Here is a 24,398-nt window from a genome sequence, read left to right as displayed (position 1 = left end):
TGGCTTCGATAGCCCTGGGAACGGAAACTTTGAGAGAACAGAGCCTTAGGTGGCCCAAATAGCCTTCTCAGAGTTTGCATAACCATTTATTGTTCTGCTAACGTGACAAAAGAAGTTTCGGTAGGAACAGTGTGGGGGTCAAAATGCTTTATCATCATCAGAATGCAGTGTTCAATTCCCACTGCCCTTATGTTGTGCTGGACGCTGTGTGATTATAAGCATCCAAGTCCTACAGATTCAGACGCCATCCTTCCCTTTAAAATCTTACTTTTTTTAGGGGCGCCTGGGTGGCTCAGTCAGTTGAGCATCCGACTTCGGCTCAGGTCACGATCTCACGGTTGGTGGGTTCAAGCCCCGCGCCAGACTCTGGGCTGACGGGTCGGAGCCTGGAGCCTGCTTCGGATTCTGTGTCTCCCTCTCTCCCTCTGCCCCTCCCTGTTTGCACTCTGACTCTCTGTCTCTGTCTCAAAAATAAAGAAACATCGGGGCGCCTGGGTGGCGCAGTCGGTTGAGCGTCCGACTTCAGCCAGGTCACGATCTCGCGGTCCGTGGGTTCGAGCCCCGCGTCGGGCTCTGAGCTGACGGCTCGGAGCCTGGAGCCTGTTTCCGATTCTGTGTCTCCCTCTCTCTCTGCCCCTCCCCCGTTCATGCTCTGTCTCTCTCTGTCCCAAAAATAAATAAACGTTGAAAAAAAAAATTAAAAAAAAAATAAAGAAACATTAAAAATTAAAAAAATAAATAAATTTTAAAAAGATACGTTACTTTTTTTGACAGAGAGAGAGAGAATCAAGCAGGCTCTATACCCGGCACGGAGCCCAATGCGGGGCTCAATCTCATGATCTTAGGATCGTGACCTGAGCTAAAATCAAGAGTCAGATGCTCAATGGACTGAGCCACCCAGGCACCCCCAAAATGCCACTTTTTTGACCAAGCCCCGCCCCTGCATGACTACAGGACATCCAGTTCTCTCCCAGGGTTTTCCAGAGGACATGGACAGGGAGACTCCCTGGGCTGCTGGCTTCTGACGGACTCCTTCCAGTGCTCCCCGAGCCTCTTCCCTCGCAGCTCTCCTGGGGACCGCGGCTTGTGCACTGGCTCTCCACTCCCCTTCCGAAGACAAGGCTTGAGAATAACAAAAGGTGATTATACACAGTAGACAAAAAAACTTCAAACCAGGACCTGGGGAGCAGCTTATCGCTACCCCTGGCGTCCCAGGACTCCCCTCTGTCCATTTCCCCCCTTAGCCTCCGGCCTGCTGCCCCAGTGGAGGGCTGCATTCTCTTTTATGCAGCTGGCATCCCCAACTGGACTGACGTTTTCTACTCCCTACGTCCCGCTCCCAGTCTGCGAAACCAGATCCCTTAACCAATCCCTCTCCACTTAACCTCGGCAGAACTTATTTCTGAATTTTTTTTTTCCTGAATTCAGCCTCTCAAGCAGTAAGCCACGCACCTGGACCGCGTGAAGCACCTGTCGGCTCATGTGTCACGGCCACAGGGCCCCCCTCCCCGCCATGAGGGAACGCAGCGCGTTCAAGTTCTCCGACTTTCCCTGTGACACGCCCAGTGAACCAAGACCACCACTGACCGCACCCCCCCGCCCCGGCCCAGCCCCCAAAAGTGAAAAGGAATACACACTAAAAAATAAGCACCCAAACGAGAGATCCGGGTCTGACATCTCAGAAACACTTCCATTTCCACTGCTTTCCCTTCGGATTTCCCAGAACAGGGGGGGGATGGGCCTTCTACCTGAGAGAGTAAAAACCCTCACCCAGGGTTCAAAGCAGAGATTTCAGTTTTTACCCGAGAACCCCGCAGACACCGCCCCGGAGTTTTAAACGGCGCTTCAAGAAACTCTGCCCCCACGTCTGCAAGGTGTGGGGTGGGCATTCCAGACCCCTCGGCTTTACAGGCAGCTGGGAAGCAGAGGCTGGCCAGCCGGCAGGTGGTCTCTTCCAACCGACTCAACTTCTCCCTGCCGTTCCCCCCACCGCTGCTCACGGGTTCAGGCAGAGGCCCTCTGCCCCACCGGGTGCAAACCAGAAAAGAAACCAGGGAAGCATCTTTCTGTCCCCAGCATAAGCGATGGATAAGCCCTTAGTTTAGGAGTCACCAAAACACTCCCTGGTGTGGGGGAGTTGTTTGTTTGATGATCAAACAACATCCCGTTTATTCGAGTAAGGATTAAAAGGGGCGGGGAGTTCAAAGTCTCATCCTCAGAATCAAAAGGGTCACTAATACACGACTGAATTCATTTAAGACTAAAAGGAATAGACTCCAGAAAATATAAATTCCTGGCGGCTGCGTTCTGCTTCAACGTGTCAACCCAGACCATAATGAGGAAGGAGACCGAAGGGAGAGGTATCGGGGGCTCAGCAGATTTTGGAGAGGGGGTACGGGGGAGATGATGGGAGCGATAAGAGGTAATGGCTTTATGCTCATCCCCGATTCACAGAAATGAGGGCACAGGCTCTCTCTACCGACGCCTGGAAATGCCACGCAAAGCAAAGAGGGAGGTCATCGGGCAGGGCGGGTGGAAGACAGAGACGCACACGCAGACTCAAGCATCGAAGAAACAGGAGGGTACGGTCAAGTTTGGATCGCCAAGAAAAGAATGGAAGGGGGGAAAAATGGAAGAGTTTCACTGAGGGTCTGCTTTCTCCAAACAGGAGAAAGGCTCATGGGAGATCCTGACAGATCTTATGTGAAATGCTTTGGGGGTTCCGTCCTGCTCTCCCAGCCTTTCCAGGAGCCCTTTTCTAGCTCTCCTGGATGGCTTCAGCTCTCAAAGGGCACCAACCATCCCTGGTCATAATTTTATTTTATTTTATTTTATTTTATTTTATTTTATTTTATTTATTTATTTACTTACTTATTTATTTTTTACATTTATTTATTTTTGAGACAGAGACAGAGCACAAGTGGGTGAGGGGTAGAGAGAGAGAGAGGAAGACACAGAACTTGAAGCAGCCTCCAGGCTCCGAGCTGTCAGCACAGGGCCCGACGTGGGGCTCGAACTCACAAACCACGAGATCATGACCTGAGCCGAAGTCAGACGCCCAACCGACTGAGCCACCCAGCAGTCCCCCTGGTCATAATTTTAGATCTATCACACCAACAACGGTCAACACACAAAAAATCACTCCTTCCCCTCCCTCGTTCACACAGAAGTCCACTGTGTAAATCATTTGAAATATTCATCTGAAATCGGTGAAAATAACAATTTCATATTTCCTGGTGATTGTAAGGTAGAAAAAAAAGCAAAGTAAATGGTGATGTGGATTATACTTGAAAGTGTGGGGGGTGGGGTGTGCCTGGGTGTTTCTGTCGGTTAAGCATCTGCCTTCAGCCCAGGTCATGATCTCGCGGTTTCTAAGTTCAAGCCCCGCATCAGGTTCTCTGCCTCTCTCCCCCTCTCTCTGCTCCTACCCCGCTTTCACGCGCAATCTCTCTCAAAAATAAAAATAAAAACTTTAAAAAGAAGAAAATTAAGTGGGGGGGGGTGGTTAAACAATGAAGAATAAGGCTGATGTATGATTTTTTTTTAATCCAAGAAAGATTTTCTCGGATTAAGGCACCGAGGACCCTGAATCGCAAGTCACGAGCTCCCTTAAAATCCTCCTCCCCCTGCACAGCTCTGTGGGTCAGAAAGAGCAGCATTCGCATGAATGCAAAATCCGGAGGCGTTTAGCTCAAGAAAAAGAACTTCTGAAGAGCTCTTCGTTTCTGGGAATGTTCGAGCCGAGGTTTCCGGGATGTGTCAGATGGTACTCAGGCATCGCAGACCAGAGTCGGCCTCGGAAACAAGCAAGACCCTTCCCACAGAGAATAAAATGAAACAAGTATATGAAATGATGCCTAGCACGGTGCCTGGCGCCTAGGGGAGGCATAATAAATATTCGGTTCTTCTCACCCCGAGAGTCCATGGATCTATGATCACATATATTGGATGTATTTCTGGAGGGGTAATTGGATACACTCGAGATTCCTCCAGAAGCTCCCGATTTTCTCGGAAGGAGCTCTGGCGAGAGAAGGCAAGGGGAGGAAAGGGGCTGTGATTGTCCTTGCTGGTGGCAGCCGTTCTTCCTCTGCCTGGAATTTCCAGCATCTTCAGACGGGGCCAGGCTTGGGCCTTATGCTGTCCACCACAGCTGAAATAACCACACCGGCAGCTTTCGCGCCTTGCATCAGGGCGTGTTCCACCTGCAGAGCAGAGGGGTTCACACTCAGAGGCTTGTGCCCCGTCCTACCCCTACGCCTCACCCCTCCCCTTCAGGAACCGGCCTGCCTGGAGTCTTTTTCTAGAGGAGGAAGCGACCTGGCTGGCCTATATTTCCAAAGATTCGAGAGAAGTCAGGATGGCCCGGGATGGACAGCCGAGGCAGATGCTCTCCCTTTCCCCCACGGGCATCCACGGCTCCTGGCCCCCTTCTTCCCTCGGAGTCCATTCGGCTCAGGGTCTGCCTCCAGTGTAGGGCTCAGAGGCAAAGGATCTCAGAGCGGCACAGCCACAGGGGCCCTCATTCCACATACAGGGAATCTGAGAGCCACGGAGGGGGACTCACTTGGACAAAACTCACTGGGACAAAGTCACGAAGTGAATTAGTGTCTAAGCTTGGCCCACACTCCAGAGAAGGCCCCCTATAATCCATCTGATCCTTGGGGGTCTTCTTTTCATGTACAAACGCTCAGGGGACAGGCGATCCTTCACACCGGAATCCCCAAGCCCTCGGCCCTGCAGTGAGGCCTCCCAAGAACGGTGTACGGGCCACGAGTGGACAGAGTACAAAGGGGGAAGGTGCACAAAGTAGAGGGGGCAGGGGTGGGGGCTGGGTGACCCGCTCACACTCAGCAGTAGTAGACAGACTGGGATTTGAGCTCCGCAGCCAGAGAGAACATAAAAAGACATAGGAAAAAAAGCAGAAACATTACGTCCTACCTTTCATTCTTGGTACTTTTTTTTCCTTCTTACAATTAATCTTTATTTTTACTTATTTAGTTTTTAAGTCCTGACTTCTTAATCTATGAAAAAGGGGATGACAAATACGTCCTCCACTCATCTCAGGGGGTTTTAGTAAGGACCGGATATAAACAAGGGCCGCTCAAGTTGTCACAGATATTTAGGTTTTCAAAGCTCTTGAACACGTGGGCTGTGCCTGGTTGGATTTACTTCCGCTCTGTGTGGTGGGAAGTCATAAACCCAGACACAGCCCCGGCTGGCCAGGCAGGTTAAGCGGGTGAAACTGGAAGGTGGCATACCTGACCCCCGCCACACACACCCCGTCTAAAGAGGCAGACACGCTTGGCCCCACAGCGTGTCGGCAAGCAGGGATACGCACCTGACGGCCTGATCAATTAGTTGTTCTAGGGAGGCTGTGAGTCCAGATCCTTTTATATAAAATCTCTACGTGGTTAAATGCTGTTTGGGGCACCTGAGGGGCTCAGTCAGTTACGCATCCGACTTCGACTCAGGTCATGATCTCACAGTTTGTGAGTTCGAGCCCCGCATCAGGTTCTGTGCTGACAGCACGGAGCCTGGAGCCTGCTTCTCTCTCTCTGCCCCTCCCCTGCTCACACACACACACACACACACACACACACACTCTCTCTCTCTCTCTCAAAAATAAATAAACATTAAAAAAAAATGCTGGCAAGTCATTCAAATTAAAAAAAAGAAACTACTACTCATCCAGGCAAAACACGTCTGCGGGCCACATGTCGCCGCTAGTTTGCAGCTTTAACAATAAAGTATGGACCTCGGTTCATCCCCATCCTGTAAAAGAACAAACGGTCTCAGAAATAAAAATGGTTTGACCAAGGAGACACACGGCCAAGCTGGGACTCGGCCCAGGGCCCTTGCTCTACAGTCCTCCGTGGGTTCCTAGCGGCGAAAATACCTCCTGAACCGTAAAGCCCCGTAGAAGCAGAAGCCCATGGGGCGCCTGGGTGGCGCAGTCGGTTAAGCATCCGACTTCAGCCAGGTCACGATCTCGCGGTCTGTGAGTTCGAGCCCCGCGTCAGGCTCTGGGCTGATAGCTCAAAGCCTGGAGCCTGTTTCCAATTCTGTGTCTCCCTCTCTCTCTGCCCCTCCCCCACTCATGCTCTGTCTCTCTCTGTCCCAAAAATAAATAAACGTTGAAAAAAATTAAAAAAAAAAAAAAAAAAAAAAAAAAAAAGCAGAAACCCAGTAGTGCAACAAAGAATACGAAACCACGCGCACCGTTCCGACCAGTGACTGGGACGACAAGGCCCCAGGAGAGCCGGGCAAGGAGCCACCGGCGGAGCCAAAGGCACCCTACCTGCTGGCTCCTGGGCACACCGTATCTGAGGTTGTTGACGAAGTGCTCACAGTTCCCATCAATCAGGCTGTACTGCACCATCTTGTTGATCATCTTCTTCGTGCGCCGGACGATCTTGTCCACGGGCAGGGGCAGGTACGTCCCATCCAGCTTGTTGTTGATCTTCCAAGAGCAGCCGTGCAGCACGTCCTCCAGGCGACTGTATTTCACCACGGCCTGGTTGCTGAAGATGGAACTGATACTGCCGGCCTCAAATTCCTCACCTAGAGACCCAGATGAACACAAGCTGGAAACCTGCAAGGGACAGCTGGGCGGGGGGGGGGGGCGGGGGCGGGGGCGGGGGCGTGCAGAGCACTGGCTCCGGCCAGGATGTTGGTCAAGCTGCTTCCCTCCGAGGCCTCGGCTTCACCATCTATAAAAAGCATGGCAGGGGGCGCCTGGGTGGCTCAGTCGGTTAAGCATCCGACTCTTGGATCTTACAGTTTGTGAGTTCGAGCCCCGCCTGGGGCTCTGTACCGATCCGTGCAGAGCCTGCTTGGGATTCTCTCTCTCTCTCTCTCTCTTTCTGCCCCTCCCTCGCTCATGTTCTGTCTCTCAAAATAAAGAAATACGCTTAAACAAAAATCAAAAGGCACGGAAGAGGATGGGAGTCAGATGAAAGGAGATGCCCAGGACCAACTTGCCCATGAAGACTTTTACCCTGCACCGCACTCCCCACGGTCAACCCCCGCAGCAATCTCTCTCTCTTATAAAACTCCAGAAGAACCTTATGTCACAGCCCCGGACTCCATCCTGTGTTGCACTGACCTGACAGAGTCCTAAGAGTTTTGAGTCTGGCTTTCCTAACCAGACTTCAGCATCTTTGCAAACGTGCGCTAAGCACCCTTACAGGTAAGTGTCAGCTCCCGGGTGTGGGGCTCCGTGACCTGCCTCCCTCCGCAGCCACCGCTGGGCACAGGGGAGCCCAAGCAGACAGGCCTCTCACTGCTACCCCACTCAGCTTCCAGCCAGAACCACGATGCCTTTCTCTCCACTCAAACACTGGGATTTGGAAACAGCATTCCACGGATTCGAAAAGAGAAACATTTGAAAGGGGTTATGTTATCATATTCAGTCCTTAGAACACACAGATGCTCAGAGAGGGTCAAGCACCTGCCCAGAACCAGGACGGTCGCAATCCAAAACCAAGACTGTGTTTCTGCCGAGCCCATATGGATACGCCAAGGTGGGTACCCTCTTCCTCTGAAAGCTGTCTGAGAACAGGAAGTGTCCCTTGTTCTGTCCTTCCGTATTAGAAGACTCTCTGTTGATTTTACAAGAGCTGGCAGCAGGGAATTCAGCTCTGAGGAGCAGAATTCATTTTCAGAGGAAGATCTGACGGGGAGGGTGGGGACCTGACTGTTAGCGACCTCTCTGGTTATACAAGACTGGAGGCTCCCGGACTCAGTCTGGGAAGGAGAGGTGGAGGAAACTGTAACGGGGGAGCAGTTTTCACCTTGTCCGGGTGTAGGCGGGGCATGGGAGAGGGGCTCTGCCCTGCTGGAAGGTCCCAGCAGGTGAGAGGCTCGGCCCAAGGAGGAGGACGGAGCCCCAGGCAGTGAGAGCCGTGAGCCGACCCAGTGCCCTTCTGTAATTCCATCCTGAACTGGGCAGTCCTTGCACAGGATGCAAAATTCCAAAGGCATCAAAGAATATGCATATTCTCCAGCTCCTCCAGGGCCCTTTGCCCCAGGCGACCAGCTAACTGAGTCAGTTTCCTGTTCTGTTCTGTCAGTTTCCCCGCTTCCTCCCATCAGGTCTCCACTCAAGTTTTAATCAGCTGCCAGTTTCATCTCAGCCTTTGTGGGAGGCAATGCTGACAAATGAAAGAACAGCTGGGTCCACAATGAGGCCCAGCAGCCCCGGACAGGTGGAAAGCGCAGGGAGACAAGGGCGGGCAGAGGGGCCCAAGCGATCAGGGAGCCGGAAGCAGCATTTGGGGACGATCGGAACCTGTAAGCATCTGCACTCCTCCCGGGGAACCCTCAGAAATATGAGGAAGGGGGACTGAGGTTCAGGGAACAGGGGGACACTTTCTGACTTTCCATCTCCCTTAGGGCTGGACACTCAGTGGGTTTTGGTAGACAAGAGATCAGGCTCCATCACCCAGTTCAATTAAGGCCCGGTAATGCTTCGAGAATTCTACGGCTAATGAAAGGCAGCAGCTGAGGAACATGATAACTAACTGTATTTCTTTTCACTCTGCTAACTTCAATATCAATATCAACATTTCAATAGAGTATCCACTCTTACTCGGGGGAGCCAGATGGACCACACAGTCGTCTTCCACGTAGATGGCCCAGTGCTCATAGCCGATGCGAAAAATCTCAATCAGGTCTCCAGGTCTGGGTCTTGGTTTGCTCTGTGACGGAAGAAATAAGATCGAAGAAAGAAACTGCACGTGCCCAAGGACCCGGTTTGGAGAGCAGCTACCGCTCAGCCTAAAGCCACCGGATTCCATCGCTTTACAGAAATCCCGGCGGCAAGAAGCTCTCTCCACACATGGGACCAAAGGACCCACCCCCCCTCCTGCTGTCACCCTCGTTATGAAAGCCACAGAGGCTAACTGTGCCAGCTATCAATGTATTGCCCCTTGGTTCCAAGTGCACTCTCCAGATAAGTTCTGCGATATGTGCTGGAACTCTTTTCAGCTTTTCTCCCTGAAAATGAGCACTGTGGAAGGGGTTCTCCTGCAGGGGCGGGGGTGGGGGTGGTGGTGAGGAGGGTGATGGTCAGTAGTGTGGGTGTGAGGACTTCTAGTGGAGCTCTGCCTGAGCCGGATCCCTCCGACCCCATCACCTTGCAGCCTTGGCCTGGCAATAACCCTTCTGGGGCCCTTTTGATGGAGACATCAGTGCCCAGACACTTCCTGCACCTGCTGATGTCCCGATTTCCTCTACAGGTCACCACGTGGACCACCTGTGGTCCAAAGGGTCCTCCCCTCCTCTGCATGCCAGCTCCCCACACACACTCCAAAGGGTTGCATTTGCCCAGCAGTCACGGTGCCGTCCCAGCCTGGCCAAACCAAACTTCTCTGCTCACCTCTCTAACCGAGTCTCAATCCCTTCCAAGCCTGTCCTTCCTTGAGTTTTCTCCCTCAGCCCTGGGAGACCATACTGAGTTTCTTTATATCTTTTTTTTTTTTTTTAATTTTTTTTTTTCAACGTTTATTTATTTTTGGGACAGAGAGAGACAGAGCATGAACGGGGGAGGGGCAGAGAGAGAGGGAGACACAGAATCGGAAACAGGCTCCAGGCTCTGAGCCATCAGCCCAGAGCCTGACGCGGGGCTCGAACTCACGGACCGCGAGATCGTGACCTGGCTGAAGTCGGACGCTTAACCGACTGCGCCACCCAGGCGCCCCTATATCTTTTTTTTTTAAATGTCTATTTATTTTTGAGAGAGAAAGAAAGAGAGAGAACGAGTGGGGGAGGGGCGGGGGGGATCCAAAGCAGGCTCCATGTTGATAGCAGAGAGCCTGATGGAGGGCTCTGACTCACCAACCATGAGATCGTGACCTGAGCCGAAGTCAGATGCTTAACCGACTGAGCCACCCAGGCGCCCCAAGTTTCTTCATATCCTGTAGTTACTCTTACGTAGTTTAATAATTCTTTATAGTAAATCTCCCCCTGTTTAACGTACTGTGTGTTTCCATCTCTTGACTGGACGCAGAAAAAGAGAAGAAAGAAAGAAAGAAAGAAACAAAGAAAGAAAGAAAGAAAGAAAGAAAGAAAGAGAAAGAAAGAAAGAAAGAAAGAAAGAAAGAAAGAAAGAAAGAGAAAGAAAGAAAAAGAAAGAAACTCTCATATCCTTCCTATCCCATATCCCTCCTTCTGTAATGTGCGTCCCTCCTAAACTATCCCTGTTCGTCCTGGGAAGAAGGTCTGTTCCCTGATTCCTCCCCCAGAAAGGAAGGTCAGAGCCAGTTTAGACAATCAAACCACCCCACCGAGCCGTCAACTTTACAGTGGCTTGTCACTTACGCCAACTTTGCAACAATTTGCCCACATAGCCTAACTTCCTCAAGGCTATAGCTCACCTCCCCGTTCCCAGCTCTATTTCCCTGGCGAAGGACAGCCATTCGCCTGGGCCAAACCTCCTGGAAGTAAAAGGGGGGTGGGAGGGGGTTCACCTGTTTCTTTTCCAAGTTACAAATTCACAAAGTTTGCTTAACCATCACCACCATCCAAGTGAGAACGTGGATTGTCCTAAACATCCGAAGAGATTTCTCGTGCCTGTGTCGACCTTCCCATCTCCTAACCCCAGCCCCAGGCAACCCTGGGTCCATCAGCCCGTCATTCACCTCGATTTTGCTAACTGCCTTTACTGGGTACAAGGATAAGATCACATTATTTCTGTCCTTCATTAATATGGTGTATGACATTAATTTATTTGAGGGTATTATACCCAACTTGCACACCTGGGATAAATCTCAGTTACGGTGTATATCCTCTTTCTGTGTTGACGAATTCAGTCTGCTGGTATTCTGTTGAGGATTTTGACATCTATATTCACAAGAGATGTTCTTTTCTTTGGGGAAGAGGAGGGGATTTTAGAATTTTCAGGAGTTTTCTTTTGTTCCTTAACACTCTTCACCTGCAGTATTACCACTGGATCGGGGTAGTAAGGTAAAAACTTGAATGTGATTCACAACAGACTCAATAGTCAACAAGAATTACCACCCCCTTGCTAGATTTTCTCTAAGAAATCACTAAATTGATTTTATTGAGCTTTGGGTCTCCACCTTAGTTGCACATGAAAATGACCTGGGGAACTTTTAAAAAATAAGACTCTGGGGCGCCTGGGTGGCTCAGTCGGTTAAGCCTCCGGCTTCGGCTCAGGTCATGATCTCATGGTTCGAGGGTTCAAAGCCCCGCATCGGGCTCTCTGCTGACAGCTCAGAGCCTGGAGCCTGTTTCAGATTCTGTGTCTCCCTCTCTCTCTGACCCTCCCCTGTTCATGCTCTCTCTGTCTCAAAAATAAATAAATGTTAAAAAAAAAGTTTTTTTTAAATGTAGCCAAGGAAACTTCGATAGTCCTTATTTCAATGCTATTAAGTAAAATCCTATTCATCTCTTACTACATTTTTGCCAGTAACATTGAGTCCTACAGACCTGCTTTTTGCTTATAGTGTTATCAAATGAGATTCCAGAGCCTACCCTTAAAACTGCAAGATTGTTTAAAAGCAATCTTCTAGGGGCGCCTGGGTGGCTCAGTCGGTTGGGCGTCTGGCTTCGGCTCAGGTCATGATCTCACAGTTCATGAGTTCAAGCCCCGCGTCGGTCTCCGTGCTGACAGCTCAGAGCCTGGAGCCTGCTTCCGATTCTGTGTCTCCCTCTCTCTCTCTCTGCCCCTCCCCTGCTCATGCTCTGTCTCTCTCTGTCTCAAAAATAAATAAAAACATTTTTAAAAAATAAAAAATTAAATAAATACATAAATAAATAATAAAAATAAAAACAATCTTCTAAAATGTCGAAGGTGATGTCCTCCCCGCAGCTAGAAGGGCAACAGCAACTTCCCGCATCATTAAGCTTGCTAAAGAGTCTGACTTGGTAAAGTATTAAACTGAAAACACTTACAAAAATATCAACCTTGTTATATATTGTGCAATATGGGGGCTTCATGAACATTTATGACTGCTACCCACTTGCTCTGCTCTCTGTTAAGCTAAGTCAGTCCTTAGAGTACCATTTGAACAAAATGGTCTTGAAACATTCTGGAGCCACCCAGGCGCCCCAGAAACGGAAATTCTTATTGGTGGCTGGACTTGATCATCCATTGGCCTGGTAATAATGTTCTAATCATCGACAATGCTACATTCCTGAACAATATAACTAAGACCAACTCGATTGGCACTTTCCTCTTCTTTCATAGAATCAATTGGCCCTATCCTCTTCTATCACATAATGAGAAATAAAAACCTTTGACTGTCAGGATCATTATTTGACTAAAGAGGTCAAAAGCCTCACCTCCTTTAAGCGAGTACAATGCACAGGGTCTTAATGAACCCACAGTAACTGGGATAGTCAACTTCTGCAGCCAACTCTCAGCACCTAGAATCATATCACACTAAAACCACCTCTAGAAGATACCTTCAAAAACACTGGGTCCAATCTCTTCATTTTTTTCTTATAACTTCAGTTCTTTTCAAAGGCAACTGACTGGGGGCGCCCGGGTGGCTCAGTCGGTTGAGCATCCGACCTTGACTCAGGTCATGATCTCACAGTTTGTGGGTTTGAGCCCCCCATCGGACTCTGTGCTGACAGCTCAGAGCCTGGAGCCTGTTTCTGAGTCTGTGTCACCCTCTCTCTATGCCCCTCCCCGCCTTGCACTCTGTCTCTCTCTCTCTCTCTCCTTCAAAAATAAATAAACGTTAAAAAAAAACTGTAATTTAAAATAAAAGGTAACTTACATCCAAGAGAACTGAAAACCTATGTCCACACTTGTACATGAATGTTCGTAGCAGCGATATTCACAATGGCCAAAAGATGGAAACAACCTAAATGTCCATCAACTGATGGATGGCTAAACAAAACGTGGTCTATACAAACAATGGAATATTATTCACCAATAAACATGAATGAAGGGCCGCTACATGTTACAACATGGACAAACCTCATAAACATTATGTTAAGTCAAAGAAGCCAGACACAAAAAAACACATACTGAATTTCATTAACATGAAATGTCCAGAATAGGTCAATCCATAGAGACAAAAAGTAGGGTTCCCAGGTACTAGGACAGAGGGAAACCGGGAAGTGACTGATAACGGGTAGAGAGGTTTTTGAGAATATTGAGAAAGTTCCAAGATTTTTTAGTGACAATGGCTGCACAACTCTGAATGTACTAAAAACCCGTGCATTATAATTATACACTTTAAAGGGGTAAAGTTTGGGGCACCTGGGTGGCTCAGTCAGTTAAGTGTCTGACTTTGGCTCAGGTCATAATCTCAGGGTTTGTGAGTTCTAGCCCCACATCGGGCTCTTTGCTGTCAGTGCAGAGCCTGCTTCAGATCCTCTGTCCGCCTCTCTCTCTGCCCCTCCCCTGCTCGTGTTCTCTCTCTCAAAAATAAATAAACATCAAAAAAAAAAAAAAAAGGTAGAGACTGTTAGATTGGATTAAAAAGCAAAACCCAACTCCATGCTGCGTACAAGAAACTTATTTGAAATATAAATGCATAAATAGGTTACAAGCAAAAGCAAGAAAATTTTATGCCATGCTAGCACTAACTGAAAGGAAGTTATACTGGGGCGCCTGGGTGGCTCAGTTGGTTGGGAGTCCGACTTTGGCTCAGGTCATGATCTCATGGTTCGTGGGTTCGAGCCCTGCATCGGGCTCTCTGCTGTCAGCTCAGAGCCTGGAGCCTGCTTCGAATTCTGTGTCTCCCTCTCTCTCTGCTCCTCCCCCACTCGTGCTCAGTCTCTCTCTCTCAGAAATAAATAAAAACATAAAAAATAAATAAAAAATAAAAAATAAACATAAATAAAAAAAAGAAAGGAAGCTAGAGTGGCTATACTATCAGACAAAGTAGATTTCAAAGCAAAGAATATTACTAGTGATAAAGAAAGTAATTTCATAGTAAGGGAATCAGTTTATCAAGAATAAATAATAACCCTAACTGTCTACATGTCTAATGACAGGCCCCATGATTCATCAAGAATGAACTGATAAAACTGCAAGGAGAAAGAAACAGATCCATAATCATATTCAGAAATTTCATACTCCTGTATGTAATTAATAGAAAAATATCAACATAAGACCTGAATAACACTATGAACCAACTTGACCTAACTGATATTTATAGCATACCCCAACCAATAATAGCAAAATACACAGTCTTCTCAAGAGCTAACAGAACATTTACCAAGATGGACCATATTTCGGGCCATAAAGCAAGTCTCAATAAATTTCAAATGGATTCAAACCATATGAAGTGTGTTAAACGGGGAAGTTTATAGTCATAAATGCCTATAATAGAAAGGAAGAAAGGTCTGAAATCAATGACCTCCACTTCCACCTTAAGACATTAACAAAGAAATGTGAGGGGTGCCTGGGTGGCTCAGTTAGTTAAGCCACCGACTCCTGATTTCAACCCAGGTCATGACCTCATGGTCGAGAGTTTGAACCCCATGTCAGGCTCTGCACTGGGCGTGGAATCGGCTTAAGATTCTCTCTCTCTCCCTCTACCGCTCCCCTACTCTCTCTCTCTCTCACACACACACACACACACACACACACACACACACACTCTCTCTCTCTCTCTCTCTCTCTCTCTCTCTCTCTCTGTCTCAAAAAAAATAAACAAATAAATAAATAAGAATTGTGAAATAACACCAAAGTAAGGAGAAGAAAGGAAATGATAACAAATGGGGCAGCAGCAGAGATACAGAAAATAGAAAACAATAAAAGAAAATCAACGAAATCATAAGCGAGGTCTTCGAGAAAACCAATAAAATTGATAAAACTCTAACCAAACTGATTAGAAAAATAAAGAGAAGACAAAAGTTACCAATATCAGGGATGAGAGAGATGACATTATTACACATTCTGCAGATAGTAAATGGGCAGTAAGGGAATATTACAAACAACTTTATGCCCATAAATTTGACAAATTATAAGAACGGCAGAGATTCTTTGAAGACACAAGCCATTAAAGCTCACTCATGAAGAAACAGATCAAGTGACCACCCCATATCTACCAAGGGTTTGTAGTTAAAATTCTTGTAGCCTTGTAATTAAAATTCTTCCCACAAAGAAAACTCTAAGCCCAAATGACTTCACTGGTAAATTCTACCAACCATGAAGGAAGAAATGATATGAATTCTACACAGAATATTGTGAAGTGAGAATACTTCCAAACTCAATCCATAAGGCGAGCACTACCCTAATATAGAACCAGACAATTACAAGAAAATAAAATCACAGATCAATATCCTTTATGAATATAAATAAAAAAAATTCTAAGCCAAATTCTATAAATCGAATCAAACAATGTATAAAAAGGATACATCATGGCCATGTGCGGGTTCCCCCCCCCAACCCAGTATTTCAGGGTTGTTAGAACATTTGAGCACCACTCAGTGTAATTCAAACTAAAAAAGGAAAACTGTGATCTCAATAGGTACAGAAAAAGCACTTGTTAAAGTTCAATGTCTATTCCTGATTTAAAAAAAAAAAAAAAAGCTCTCAACAAATTTAAAAAGGGATAAAAAATCTGATAAAATGGCTCTATGAAAAACCTAAAGCTTACATCATGTTAAATGGTAAAGACTGGATGTTTTCCCTTTAAGTTGAAGAATGAGACAAACATCTGCTGCCACCCTGCTATTAAGCATTGTACTGAAATTCCCAGCTAGTGCAATTGAAGACAAAAAATAAATAAAGGCATCCAGATTAGAAAAGAAAATGCCAAACCATCTTTATTTGCTGATGATGTGATCACCTATGTAAAAGGTCTATTGGAATCTACCCCCCAAAGGGTACTAAAGCAAGTAAGTAAGGTTGAAGGTAAATCTACAAAAGTCAATTGTAGTGGGCTCGGTTGGGTAAGCGTCTGACTCTTGATTTCCGCTCAGGTCATGATCTCATGGCTCATAGGATCAAGCCCCATCCTGGGCTCCATGCTGACAGCATGGAGCCTGCTGGGGATTCTCTCTCTCCCTCTCTCTCTGCCCCTCCCCTGCTCATGCCCTGTCTCACACGCGTGCAGTCTCAAAATGAATAAATAAACTTAAAAAGTATTTCCGATCACTAGCAACAAACGGTCAGACATTAACATTTTTTTCAGTTTAAGTTTTCAAAATTGAAGTCTGAAAAAAAATTTTAAGCTATTTCAGGGGCACCAAAAAATATTAAATACTGACCGAAGATCTGAAAATCTTTCAAAAGAGGTGCTAGATCTGTATGCTGAAATTTATAAACCACTGCTGAGGGAAATCACAGAAATAGACAGCACATCTAAGACATCAATTCTCTTAAAGATTTGATGTGATTCCCATCAAAATCCCGGAAGGCGGGCGCCTGGGTGGCACAGTCGGTTAAGCGTCCGACTTCAGCCAGGTCACGATCTCGCGGTCCGTGAGTTCGAGCCCCGCGTCAGGCTCTGGGCTGATGGCTCGGAGTCTGGAGCCTGTTTCCGATTCTGTGTCTCCCTCTCTCTCTGCCCCTCCCCCGTTCATGCTCTGTCTCTCTCTGTCCCAAAAATAAATAAACGTTGAAAAAAAAAAAAATTTAAAATCCCAGAAGGCTTTCTGTAGAGTCCTCTGTAGTTGGAGGACTAACATTACTTGATCTCAGGAGTTATTATAAAGCTATAGTAATCAAGATAGTACGGTACTAGCCCCACAATAGACAAGTAGGATCAACAGAACAAAATAGAGAGCTCCGGGAGAGACTTACGGTACATAGATAACTGGGTTTTACGCAGGTACAAAGACAACTCAATGGAGAAAGAATGGTCTTTTCAACCATTGTGCCAGCACAACGGGATATTCATAAGGAAAACAAAACAAAACAAAACTTCAATCTGTACCTCACACCATATAGCTCAATATGTATCAAAGATGTAAATGTAAATGTAAAAAAAAAAAAAAAAACAAACTAAAACTTTAAAATATCTAGGGGTAGCTGAGTAGCTCAGTCGGCTAAGTGTCCAACTCTTGATTTCAGCTCAGGTTGTGATCCTGGAGTGGTGGGATCAGGCCCTGATATTCTCTCTTTCTCCCTCTGCCCCACTCCCCTGCTCGAGAGAGAATACTGCAAAGCACGTATCTGATGAAGGGCTTGCACAAAGAATGTCTGAAGAACTCCCAAACACACAAACCCAAGGCAAACAATGGGCAAAAGATTTGGACACTTCACCAAATAGGATATATGTGAATGGCAAATAAACACATGAAAAGATGTGCAATATCATTAGTCATTAGGGAAATACAAATTAAAACCACAATGAGATCCCTACATACTTATTAGGATAACTAACATTAGACACTAACTATACCAAATGCTGATGAGGACACGGAGAAACTCGATCGTTCACACACTTCTGGTGGGAATGTAAAATGGCACAATCAGTTTGGAAAACAGTGGGTTAAACATACATCTACCGTATGATCTAGCCATTTCATTCCTACATATTCACCCAAGAGAAAAGACAGCATATGTCTGTACAATGACTTGTGCACAAATGTCCATAGAAGCTTTATTTGTAAGAGCCAGAGACTGGGAACAGCTCAAATGCCCATCAAGAGGTGAATGAAAAAAAATGGAATACTACTCAGTAGTAAAAAGGAATCAACTATTAATAACACCCAACAATATGGATACAACTTAATTGTTTTTAATGTCTATTTAAATTTGAGAGAGAGAGAGTGAGTGAGCGGGGGAAGGGGCAGAGAGAGACGGAGACAGAATCCGAAGAGTTGTCGGCACAATGCCCGACGCGGGGCTCGAACTCACGAGCCACGAGATCATGACGTGAGCCAAAGTCAGACACTTAACTGACTGAGCCACCCAGACGCCCCTGGATCTTTAAACTTTAATAATTACATGAAATCATGTGAAAGGAGATGGACAAAAAGGGCATGTACGATATGATTTCCTTTACATAAATGTCTAGAAAATGCAAATTAATATATAGTGACATAAAGCAGATCAGGTGATTCCTGGGGATGCAGGTAAGAAGGGGGGGGGATTTACAAAGGGAAACAAAGTTTCGTAAGTTATGGAGATGTTCATTATCTTGATTACGGTGATGGTCTCATGGGTGCACCCATATGTCACAACACATCCAACTCTATATATTCTAAATATGTGCAATTTATTGCATGTCATTTACACCTCAATAAAGTTCAATGAAGAGTTCAACAAAGCTGTGTTTAAAGAATTTTTGAAGGCATATCCAACATCCCAAGTCGCTAGGCAGTTCAACCTGCCACACAGTCTAAATAAAGTAAAACACAGTCTGCAGAGAAGCCACAGGCACGTTAAAGATACGCGCTAAAAATTCTTGTGAGGCCCACCTTGGCGGCTTGCTTTGCTAACTTGCTTGCGCTCTCAGGCTTCGGGGTTGAATGTGACTCTGCTCTTTTCTGGCTGGGTGTGGTCTCCAAGTTAACTCCGGGCTCCTCCCTAAATGAATGTTGGGATCACGTAGTTAACAAATCACACTATTTCACAAATACTGGAAATTCTGCATCACTTCAGATGTGGGATTTTAAGATACCTTTCAATTTTCAGATTCTAGGAAACATTTTCCCCAAGGCTTGTTTCTGCGATCGCGCATTTAGCTGTCGTACGAAATCACTGCCATTTAATGCTTTTCAGACGATTGTTTAAAATGCTAATGATAGGGGCGCCTGGGTGGCGCAGTCGGTTAGGCGTCCGACTTCAGCCAGGTCACGATCTCGCGGTCCGTGAGTTCGAGCCCCGCGTCAGGCTCTGGGCTGATGGCTCAGAGCCTGGAGCCTGTTTCCGATTCTGTGTCTCCCTCTCTCTCTCTGCCCCTTCCCCACTCACGCTCTGTCTCAGAAATAATTAAAAAAAAAACATTTAAAAAAAATAAAAATAAATTGCTGATAATCTTTCTTACTTATCAAAGGGACACTTGCACATAGCTTTAAAAAACTGGTAATAGTACATAATGGCTTCTAATGAAATGCAGTAGAACTCTGCTCCCTCCCTTCTCTCTTCTGGTCCAGCTGTGAGAGGCAAGCCCCTTGAACTCTTGAGCTGTTTCTTCCAACAACTTGCTCCATATTTCTGAGAAATCTCATTAGGCCACAACAGTGTAACTGCAAGTGTCATGAAAGAAATCAGTAGATTTTGTCCCTTAAACAAAATGTTGCAGGAGAGGGCTGAAACCAAAGGCAGGAATAGGCTTTGGGATAGTGTGGTGAAATATATTGGGGTCAAAAAGACACGTGGCTGGCTCAGTCGATAGAGCCTTAGGAGCACGTGACTCCTAATCTCAGGGTTGTGAGTTCAATCCCTACATTGGGTTTGGAGATTACTTCAAAAAAAAGTATATATATATTTGAGGAGCCTGGATGGCTCAGTCAGTTGAGCATCCAACTCTCGGTTTCAGCTCAGGTCATGATCTCATGATCTCGTGAGTTCAAGCCCTGCATCTGGCTATGTGCTGACAGTATGAAGCCTGTTTGGGATTCTCTCTCCGCACTCCCCCCCCCCCCGCTCCTCCCCCACTCACGCTGTCTCTGTCTCTGTCAAAAAAATAAATAAATAAATAAACTTAAAATATTTTTTAAATAAAAATAAAATAAAATCTTTACAAAAAATTTTTAGTGTTTATTTTGGAGACAGAGTGTGAGTGGGGGAGGGGCAGAGAGAGAAGGAGACAGAATCTGAAGCAGGCTCTGAGCTGTCAGCACAAAGCCTGATAGGGAGCTCGAACTCACGAACAGTGAGATCATGACCTGAGCCAAAGTTGGGACACTCAACCAACTGAACCACCCAGGTGCCCCCCCAAAAAATAAAATCTTAAAAAAAAAAAAAAAAGACCTGGGTTTGAATCCTGGCTCTGATATTTGCTGTCCAACCTTGAGCTAGTAAATAAATCTGTCTGAACATCAGTTTGATTATCTATAAAACAGAGAAGAAAGTACTTTTCTCAGAATTCCCAAGAGAGTTAAATGAGAGACCATATGTACACGTCTGGTACATCACCAACCAAAAAAATGGCATTTTCTTGACCTTTCCCTATGCTTCACCCCTTCTCCAAAGTATAGTGTATGGGAGTGGACAGAACCCCTCCTTTTCAACATAGCTCTTTGGGGAACTTTTAGACCCTTAAAATCTTCAAAAGAAGCAAACCGTGTTTTCAATTAAAGTGAATTAAGGAAATTTGCAAGAAGATCTCATCATTCATTAGTGAGACCAACTGGCCACATTGTAAGCATTCTTCTAAAGCGATTCTGTCCTCAGGGCTCTGGGCAAGACATTGTGACTAGAGCTGCCGCAAGGCAGGTCCTGTCAGTGGCCCCAAGCCCTGGTCACAATCTGGTTATTATCAGGCGCACACGAGCCTTCCGGTTACTGGTTAGTGGTAGGCTGGTGCCTCTGAAAACCACCTCCGGAATTATAAGAGCTGCCGTCAAAGTCGGTTCTTCAAAAGGCTCCCCCCACCCTAAAAGCCAGTCCCTCCGTAGGCTGACTCTTACCCCTCCTGGACGCTTCTGTCCAGTTCTGAGGTTCCCTGCTGCAGGTGCTTGGGAGAGAGCTGGACCAACGCTTGAGAGGCTATTTCTAAGGGGGAGAGGGGAGGGAAGATGCTATTTAAACCACAACTGCCTCCTACAGACCTTGAAATCTGTGAAGGGAGAGTTGGAGGCAGCGCCTAGGACATCTCTGTGAAGGTGGCTCCGAGCTCCAGCCTGGCCTGGTCAGCCCTCAGTCAATTTGGGGGGTAAACGAAGGGGGCTGTGGGACTAGGTGCTGGAGAGGTCTCGGCTCCTCCGGTTGGGAAAGACTTTGGAAGTCTCCGGGATAGAATGGGGAAGAAGGTGGAGGGAGAGCCCAGAAATCCCGGGACTAAACCCGGCAGCAGAAGCTTCTGAGGAGCTAGAAGCCTAGAGCCGTTCTCAACTCCGCCTGCCCGGGACTGCCACCCCGCTAGCCCTTCCGCCCCCAAACAGAGTCGCAGGGCTCGCGCTGATGAAATGAACATCAAACGCTCCCTCCCGAGCGTGCACTCGTTCCGGTTAACCGGCATTTTGCGCCATCAACACGTAGCTACGAGAAGGGGCCTGGAAGACAACTCTGGTGACTTCTCGGCGCGGGGGTCCGAGAACCTCCCAGTAGGGCCTCCAGGCCCGGGCGCGGCGGCTCGGTGGGGAGGCGCCCGTTTGCAGCGGCGGCGCCCGGGCCGACGGGGTCACGGCTGGGCCGCGTACTTGCGGCTCCGGACGCGGGTTTGGGGCGGGGCCCGGGGGAGCGGGAGAGGCGGAGCCTGCTCTTCCCGGGGGCGGCCGGGCTCAGGCCCATCCCGCGGCTGCGGCTCGGCGCCGGCGCGGCCCAGGCGGCTCTGCCCCAGGTCGGCGGAGCCGCGGACGGAGGGGCGCGAATCCCGGAACGCGGGGCGCGCGGCCAACGGCGGGGGCGCGCGGCGCGCCGCGCGCACCGCCGAGGGAACAGAGAGGGCGCGAACGGGGGCGCTTGGAGGCCCGGGAAAGGCGGGGGAGGGCGGCGGCGGAGGTCATCCGTGGGGCGGAAGGCCACGCGGGCCAGTAGGCACGGAGGCGGGGGTGTGCCATCCGACCTCGCTGCAGAAGCCAGACGTTAAGGAGCGACAAATGCATTGAGGCCAGATTAGGAGGGCCTGGGGGAGGCACGCTCAGGAGTTAACATCTTGAGGGAGCCAAGGTTTTTAAATTATTTGCATGACTTAAATTATATATTTTGTAATTAATTGCATATAATATGTAATATACACAAAACGTATGGAATGCACGTAATTGTGAAAACGTGATAATAAAATCACTCCCCGTGAATACACCTGCCTACTTAAGAAGGGGAACACGCCTAGCACCGAGAGGCTAGGTCCTGTGTGTTCCTCCCTTATCCCATCTCCCTGCCGCCCTCCGCCAGAGGTATCCTCTGCTCACTCTTGTGTCTATCATGCCCTTGCTTTTTTTCTTTCTTTCTTTCTTTTTTTTTTTTCCGAGAGAGAGAGCGCGAGCGAGGGAGAGGCAGAGAGAGAGGGAAACACAGAATCGGAAGCAGGCTCCAGGCTCTGAGCTGTCAGCACAGAGCCCGACTCCGGGCTTGAACCCACAAGCCGTGAGATCATGACCTGAGCCGAAGTCGCACACTTCACCGACTGAGCCACCCGGGTGCCCCTATACCCTTGCTTTTTAAAATGGCTTTTTAGGGGCACCTGGGTGGCTGAGTCGGTTAAGCCTTGGACTCTTGACTTTGGCTCAGGTCATGATCTCCCCGTTGGTGAGACTGAGCCCTGCTGGGGGGCTGACTCTGCCTAACCTGCTTGGGATTCTCTCTCTCCCTCTCTCTCTGGCCCTCCCCCTCCCCCCTCTTAATAAACTTTTAAAAATAAATAAGTAAAATAAGCCTCTAAAAAACAACTTTTTAAAATCCTTTCTTTGCATCCCTAATACATTGTTTGGTTTGGCATACTTGAAGCCTTATAAAAATGGTCAGCTGTGTTAACAAGCTTCTTCTTCTGCAACTTGCTTCTTTCAAAGCTGTTTCTACAATACATACCTATTACCGTGCAGATCTGTAATTCATTTTCCCTGCGGAAAAACATTCCATTCTGTGAATACACCACAGTTTACTGACCCAGTGATAACACCACTTGGTCCTTTTTTCTCATTTGGAATTCGAAACTATGGAAAAGAGCCCAAACTATGCCCTGGTGTGCACACGCAAGAGATTCTACAGAACGTAGCACCTGGGAAGGTATGCACATATTCAAATTTACAACAGAATACTAAAACGTGTTCCCCACTGAGTGTACCAATTTCACTTCTACCAGTGTGTGTAAGAATTCTTGTGGGTTTACATCTTCACCAACACTTAGTGCTGTCATACTTACTTTTTCCAGGTGAGTGGCTGTAAAATAGTATTTTACGAAGGAGTTTTACTAGAAGTTGTGTTTGGGGGGGTGGGGGTGCCTGAGTGGCTCAGACAGTTAAGTATCTGACTTCGGCTCAGGTCATGATCTCATGGCTCGTGAGTTCGAGCCCCGCATCAGGCTCTCTGCTGTCAGCACAAAGCCTGCTTCAGATCCTCTGTCTCCCTCTCTGTGCCCCTCCCCTGCTTGCACGCTCTCTCTCTCTCAAAAAAAAAAAAAAAAAAAAAAAGTAAATATTTAAAAATTAATTTTTAAAAAAGAGAGTTGGGGCACCTGGGTGGGTTTAGTCGGTTAAGCATCCGGCTTCGGCTCAGGTCATGATCTCATGGTCCATGAGTTCGAGCCCCTTGTCGTGCTCTGTGCTGACAGCTCAGAGCCTGGAGCCTGCTTCTGATTCTGTGTCTCCCTCTCCCTCTCTGCCCCTTCCCCGCTCATGCTCTGTCTCTCTCTGTCTCTCAAAAATAAATGATAAAAAAAATTTTTTTTAAATAAAAAAAGGAGAGGCTTGATTCTATTCCTATAAAAAATACCTTTTTTTTAAACTAGAAGTTTTAATTTACATTTCACTGATCACTAAGATTGAAACCTTTATATATAGGTATAACCATTTAGATTTCTGCTCTTAAAAAGTGCCTGTTTGTGTCTTTTGCCCAGTTTTCTTTGGAGTTGACTTCTTATTAATATGTAGAAGCCGTTTTTGTGTCTTTGATGCTCATCTTTGTGAGTTGTATTTGTTTTTTTTTTTTTTTTTTCATATTTTCTTCCAGTTAATGGCCTATCTTTCCACTTTCTTTCTGAAGTCTCCTGATAAGGAGATATTATTAACTTTAATGAAGTAGACTGTATCAGTCCTTTCTTTTGTGGTTAGCACTCTGGGTCTTTCCAGGAAATCCTTCCTCGCCCTGAGGTCTGAAAACTATTCTATATTTTCTTGTGAAAGTTGCAAAATTTTGTCCTTTTCACTTAATCTGTCTGGAACTGATTTTCCCCATGTGAATAATCCCCATATGATTTACCTCAGCCTGACTTACTGATAGTTTCTTCTTCCCCCAGTAACGAGCAAGACCACCTCTGTCACACCTCAGGCTTTGGTGAATGAGCAAGAATATTGTTGACTGTATTCTATTCCACTGGTCGATGTGTCTCTCTTTGTGCTACTATCAAGGGATTTTAACCATTATATCTTTATGATAAATCTTAAATTAAAAAAGAATTTTATTTAATGTCTATTTTTTTGAGAGACAGCGTGCATGGGGGAGGGGCAGAGAGAGAGGGAGACAGAATCTGAAGCAGGCTCCAGGGTCTGAGCCATCAGCACAGAGCCCGACGCGGGGCTCGACCTCACAAGCCATGAGATCGTGACCTGAGCTGAAGTCGGACGCTCAACGGACTGAGCCACCCAGGCACCCCTATGATAAATCTAGATACGTGGTTATCTTGAGATCCTTCCCT

The 24,398-nt window shown here is 47.1% G+C and overlaps 1 protein-coding gene across 1 annotated transcript; it reads right to left on the bottom strand.

Moving 5' to 3' along the window:
* Positions 1-3,930: 3,930 nt before the first annotated feature.
* On the bottom strand, positions 3,931-21,397 carry PLAAT5 (phospholipase A and acyltransferase 5). The gene is made up of 6 exons (XM_086677125.1): positions 21,247-21,397; positions 20,515-20,599; positions 18,358-18,466; positions 8,591-8,699; positions 6,299-6,561; positions 3,931-4,202 (listed from the first exon to the last, which is right to left on the bottom strand). The coding sequence occupies exons 1-6, from the start codon at positions 21,335-21,337 to the stop codon at positions 4,110-4,112; spliced, it is 750 nt and encodes a 249-aa protein (XP_086533251.1). The 5' UTR covers positions 21,338-21,397; the 3' UTR covers positions 3,931-4,109.
* Between the last annotated feature and the right edge of the window lie 3,001 nt (positions 21,398-24,398).

Source organism: Puma concolor, chromosome D1 (assembly GCF_028749965.1).
Source record: "Puma concolor isolate L17-30 chromosome D1, mPumCon1.1.hap2, whole genome shotgun sequence".
NCBI lineage: Eukaryota > Metazoa > Chordata > Mammalia > Carnivora > Felidae > Puma > Puma concolor.
The sequence above is the reverse complement of the archived record's forward strand: the minus strand, read 5'-3'. Positions and strand labels throughout refer to the sequence as shown.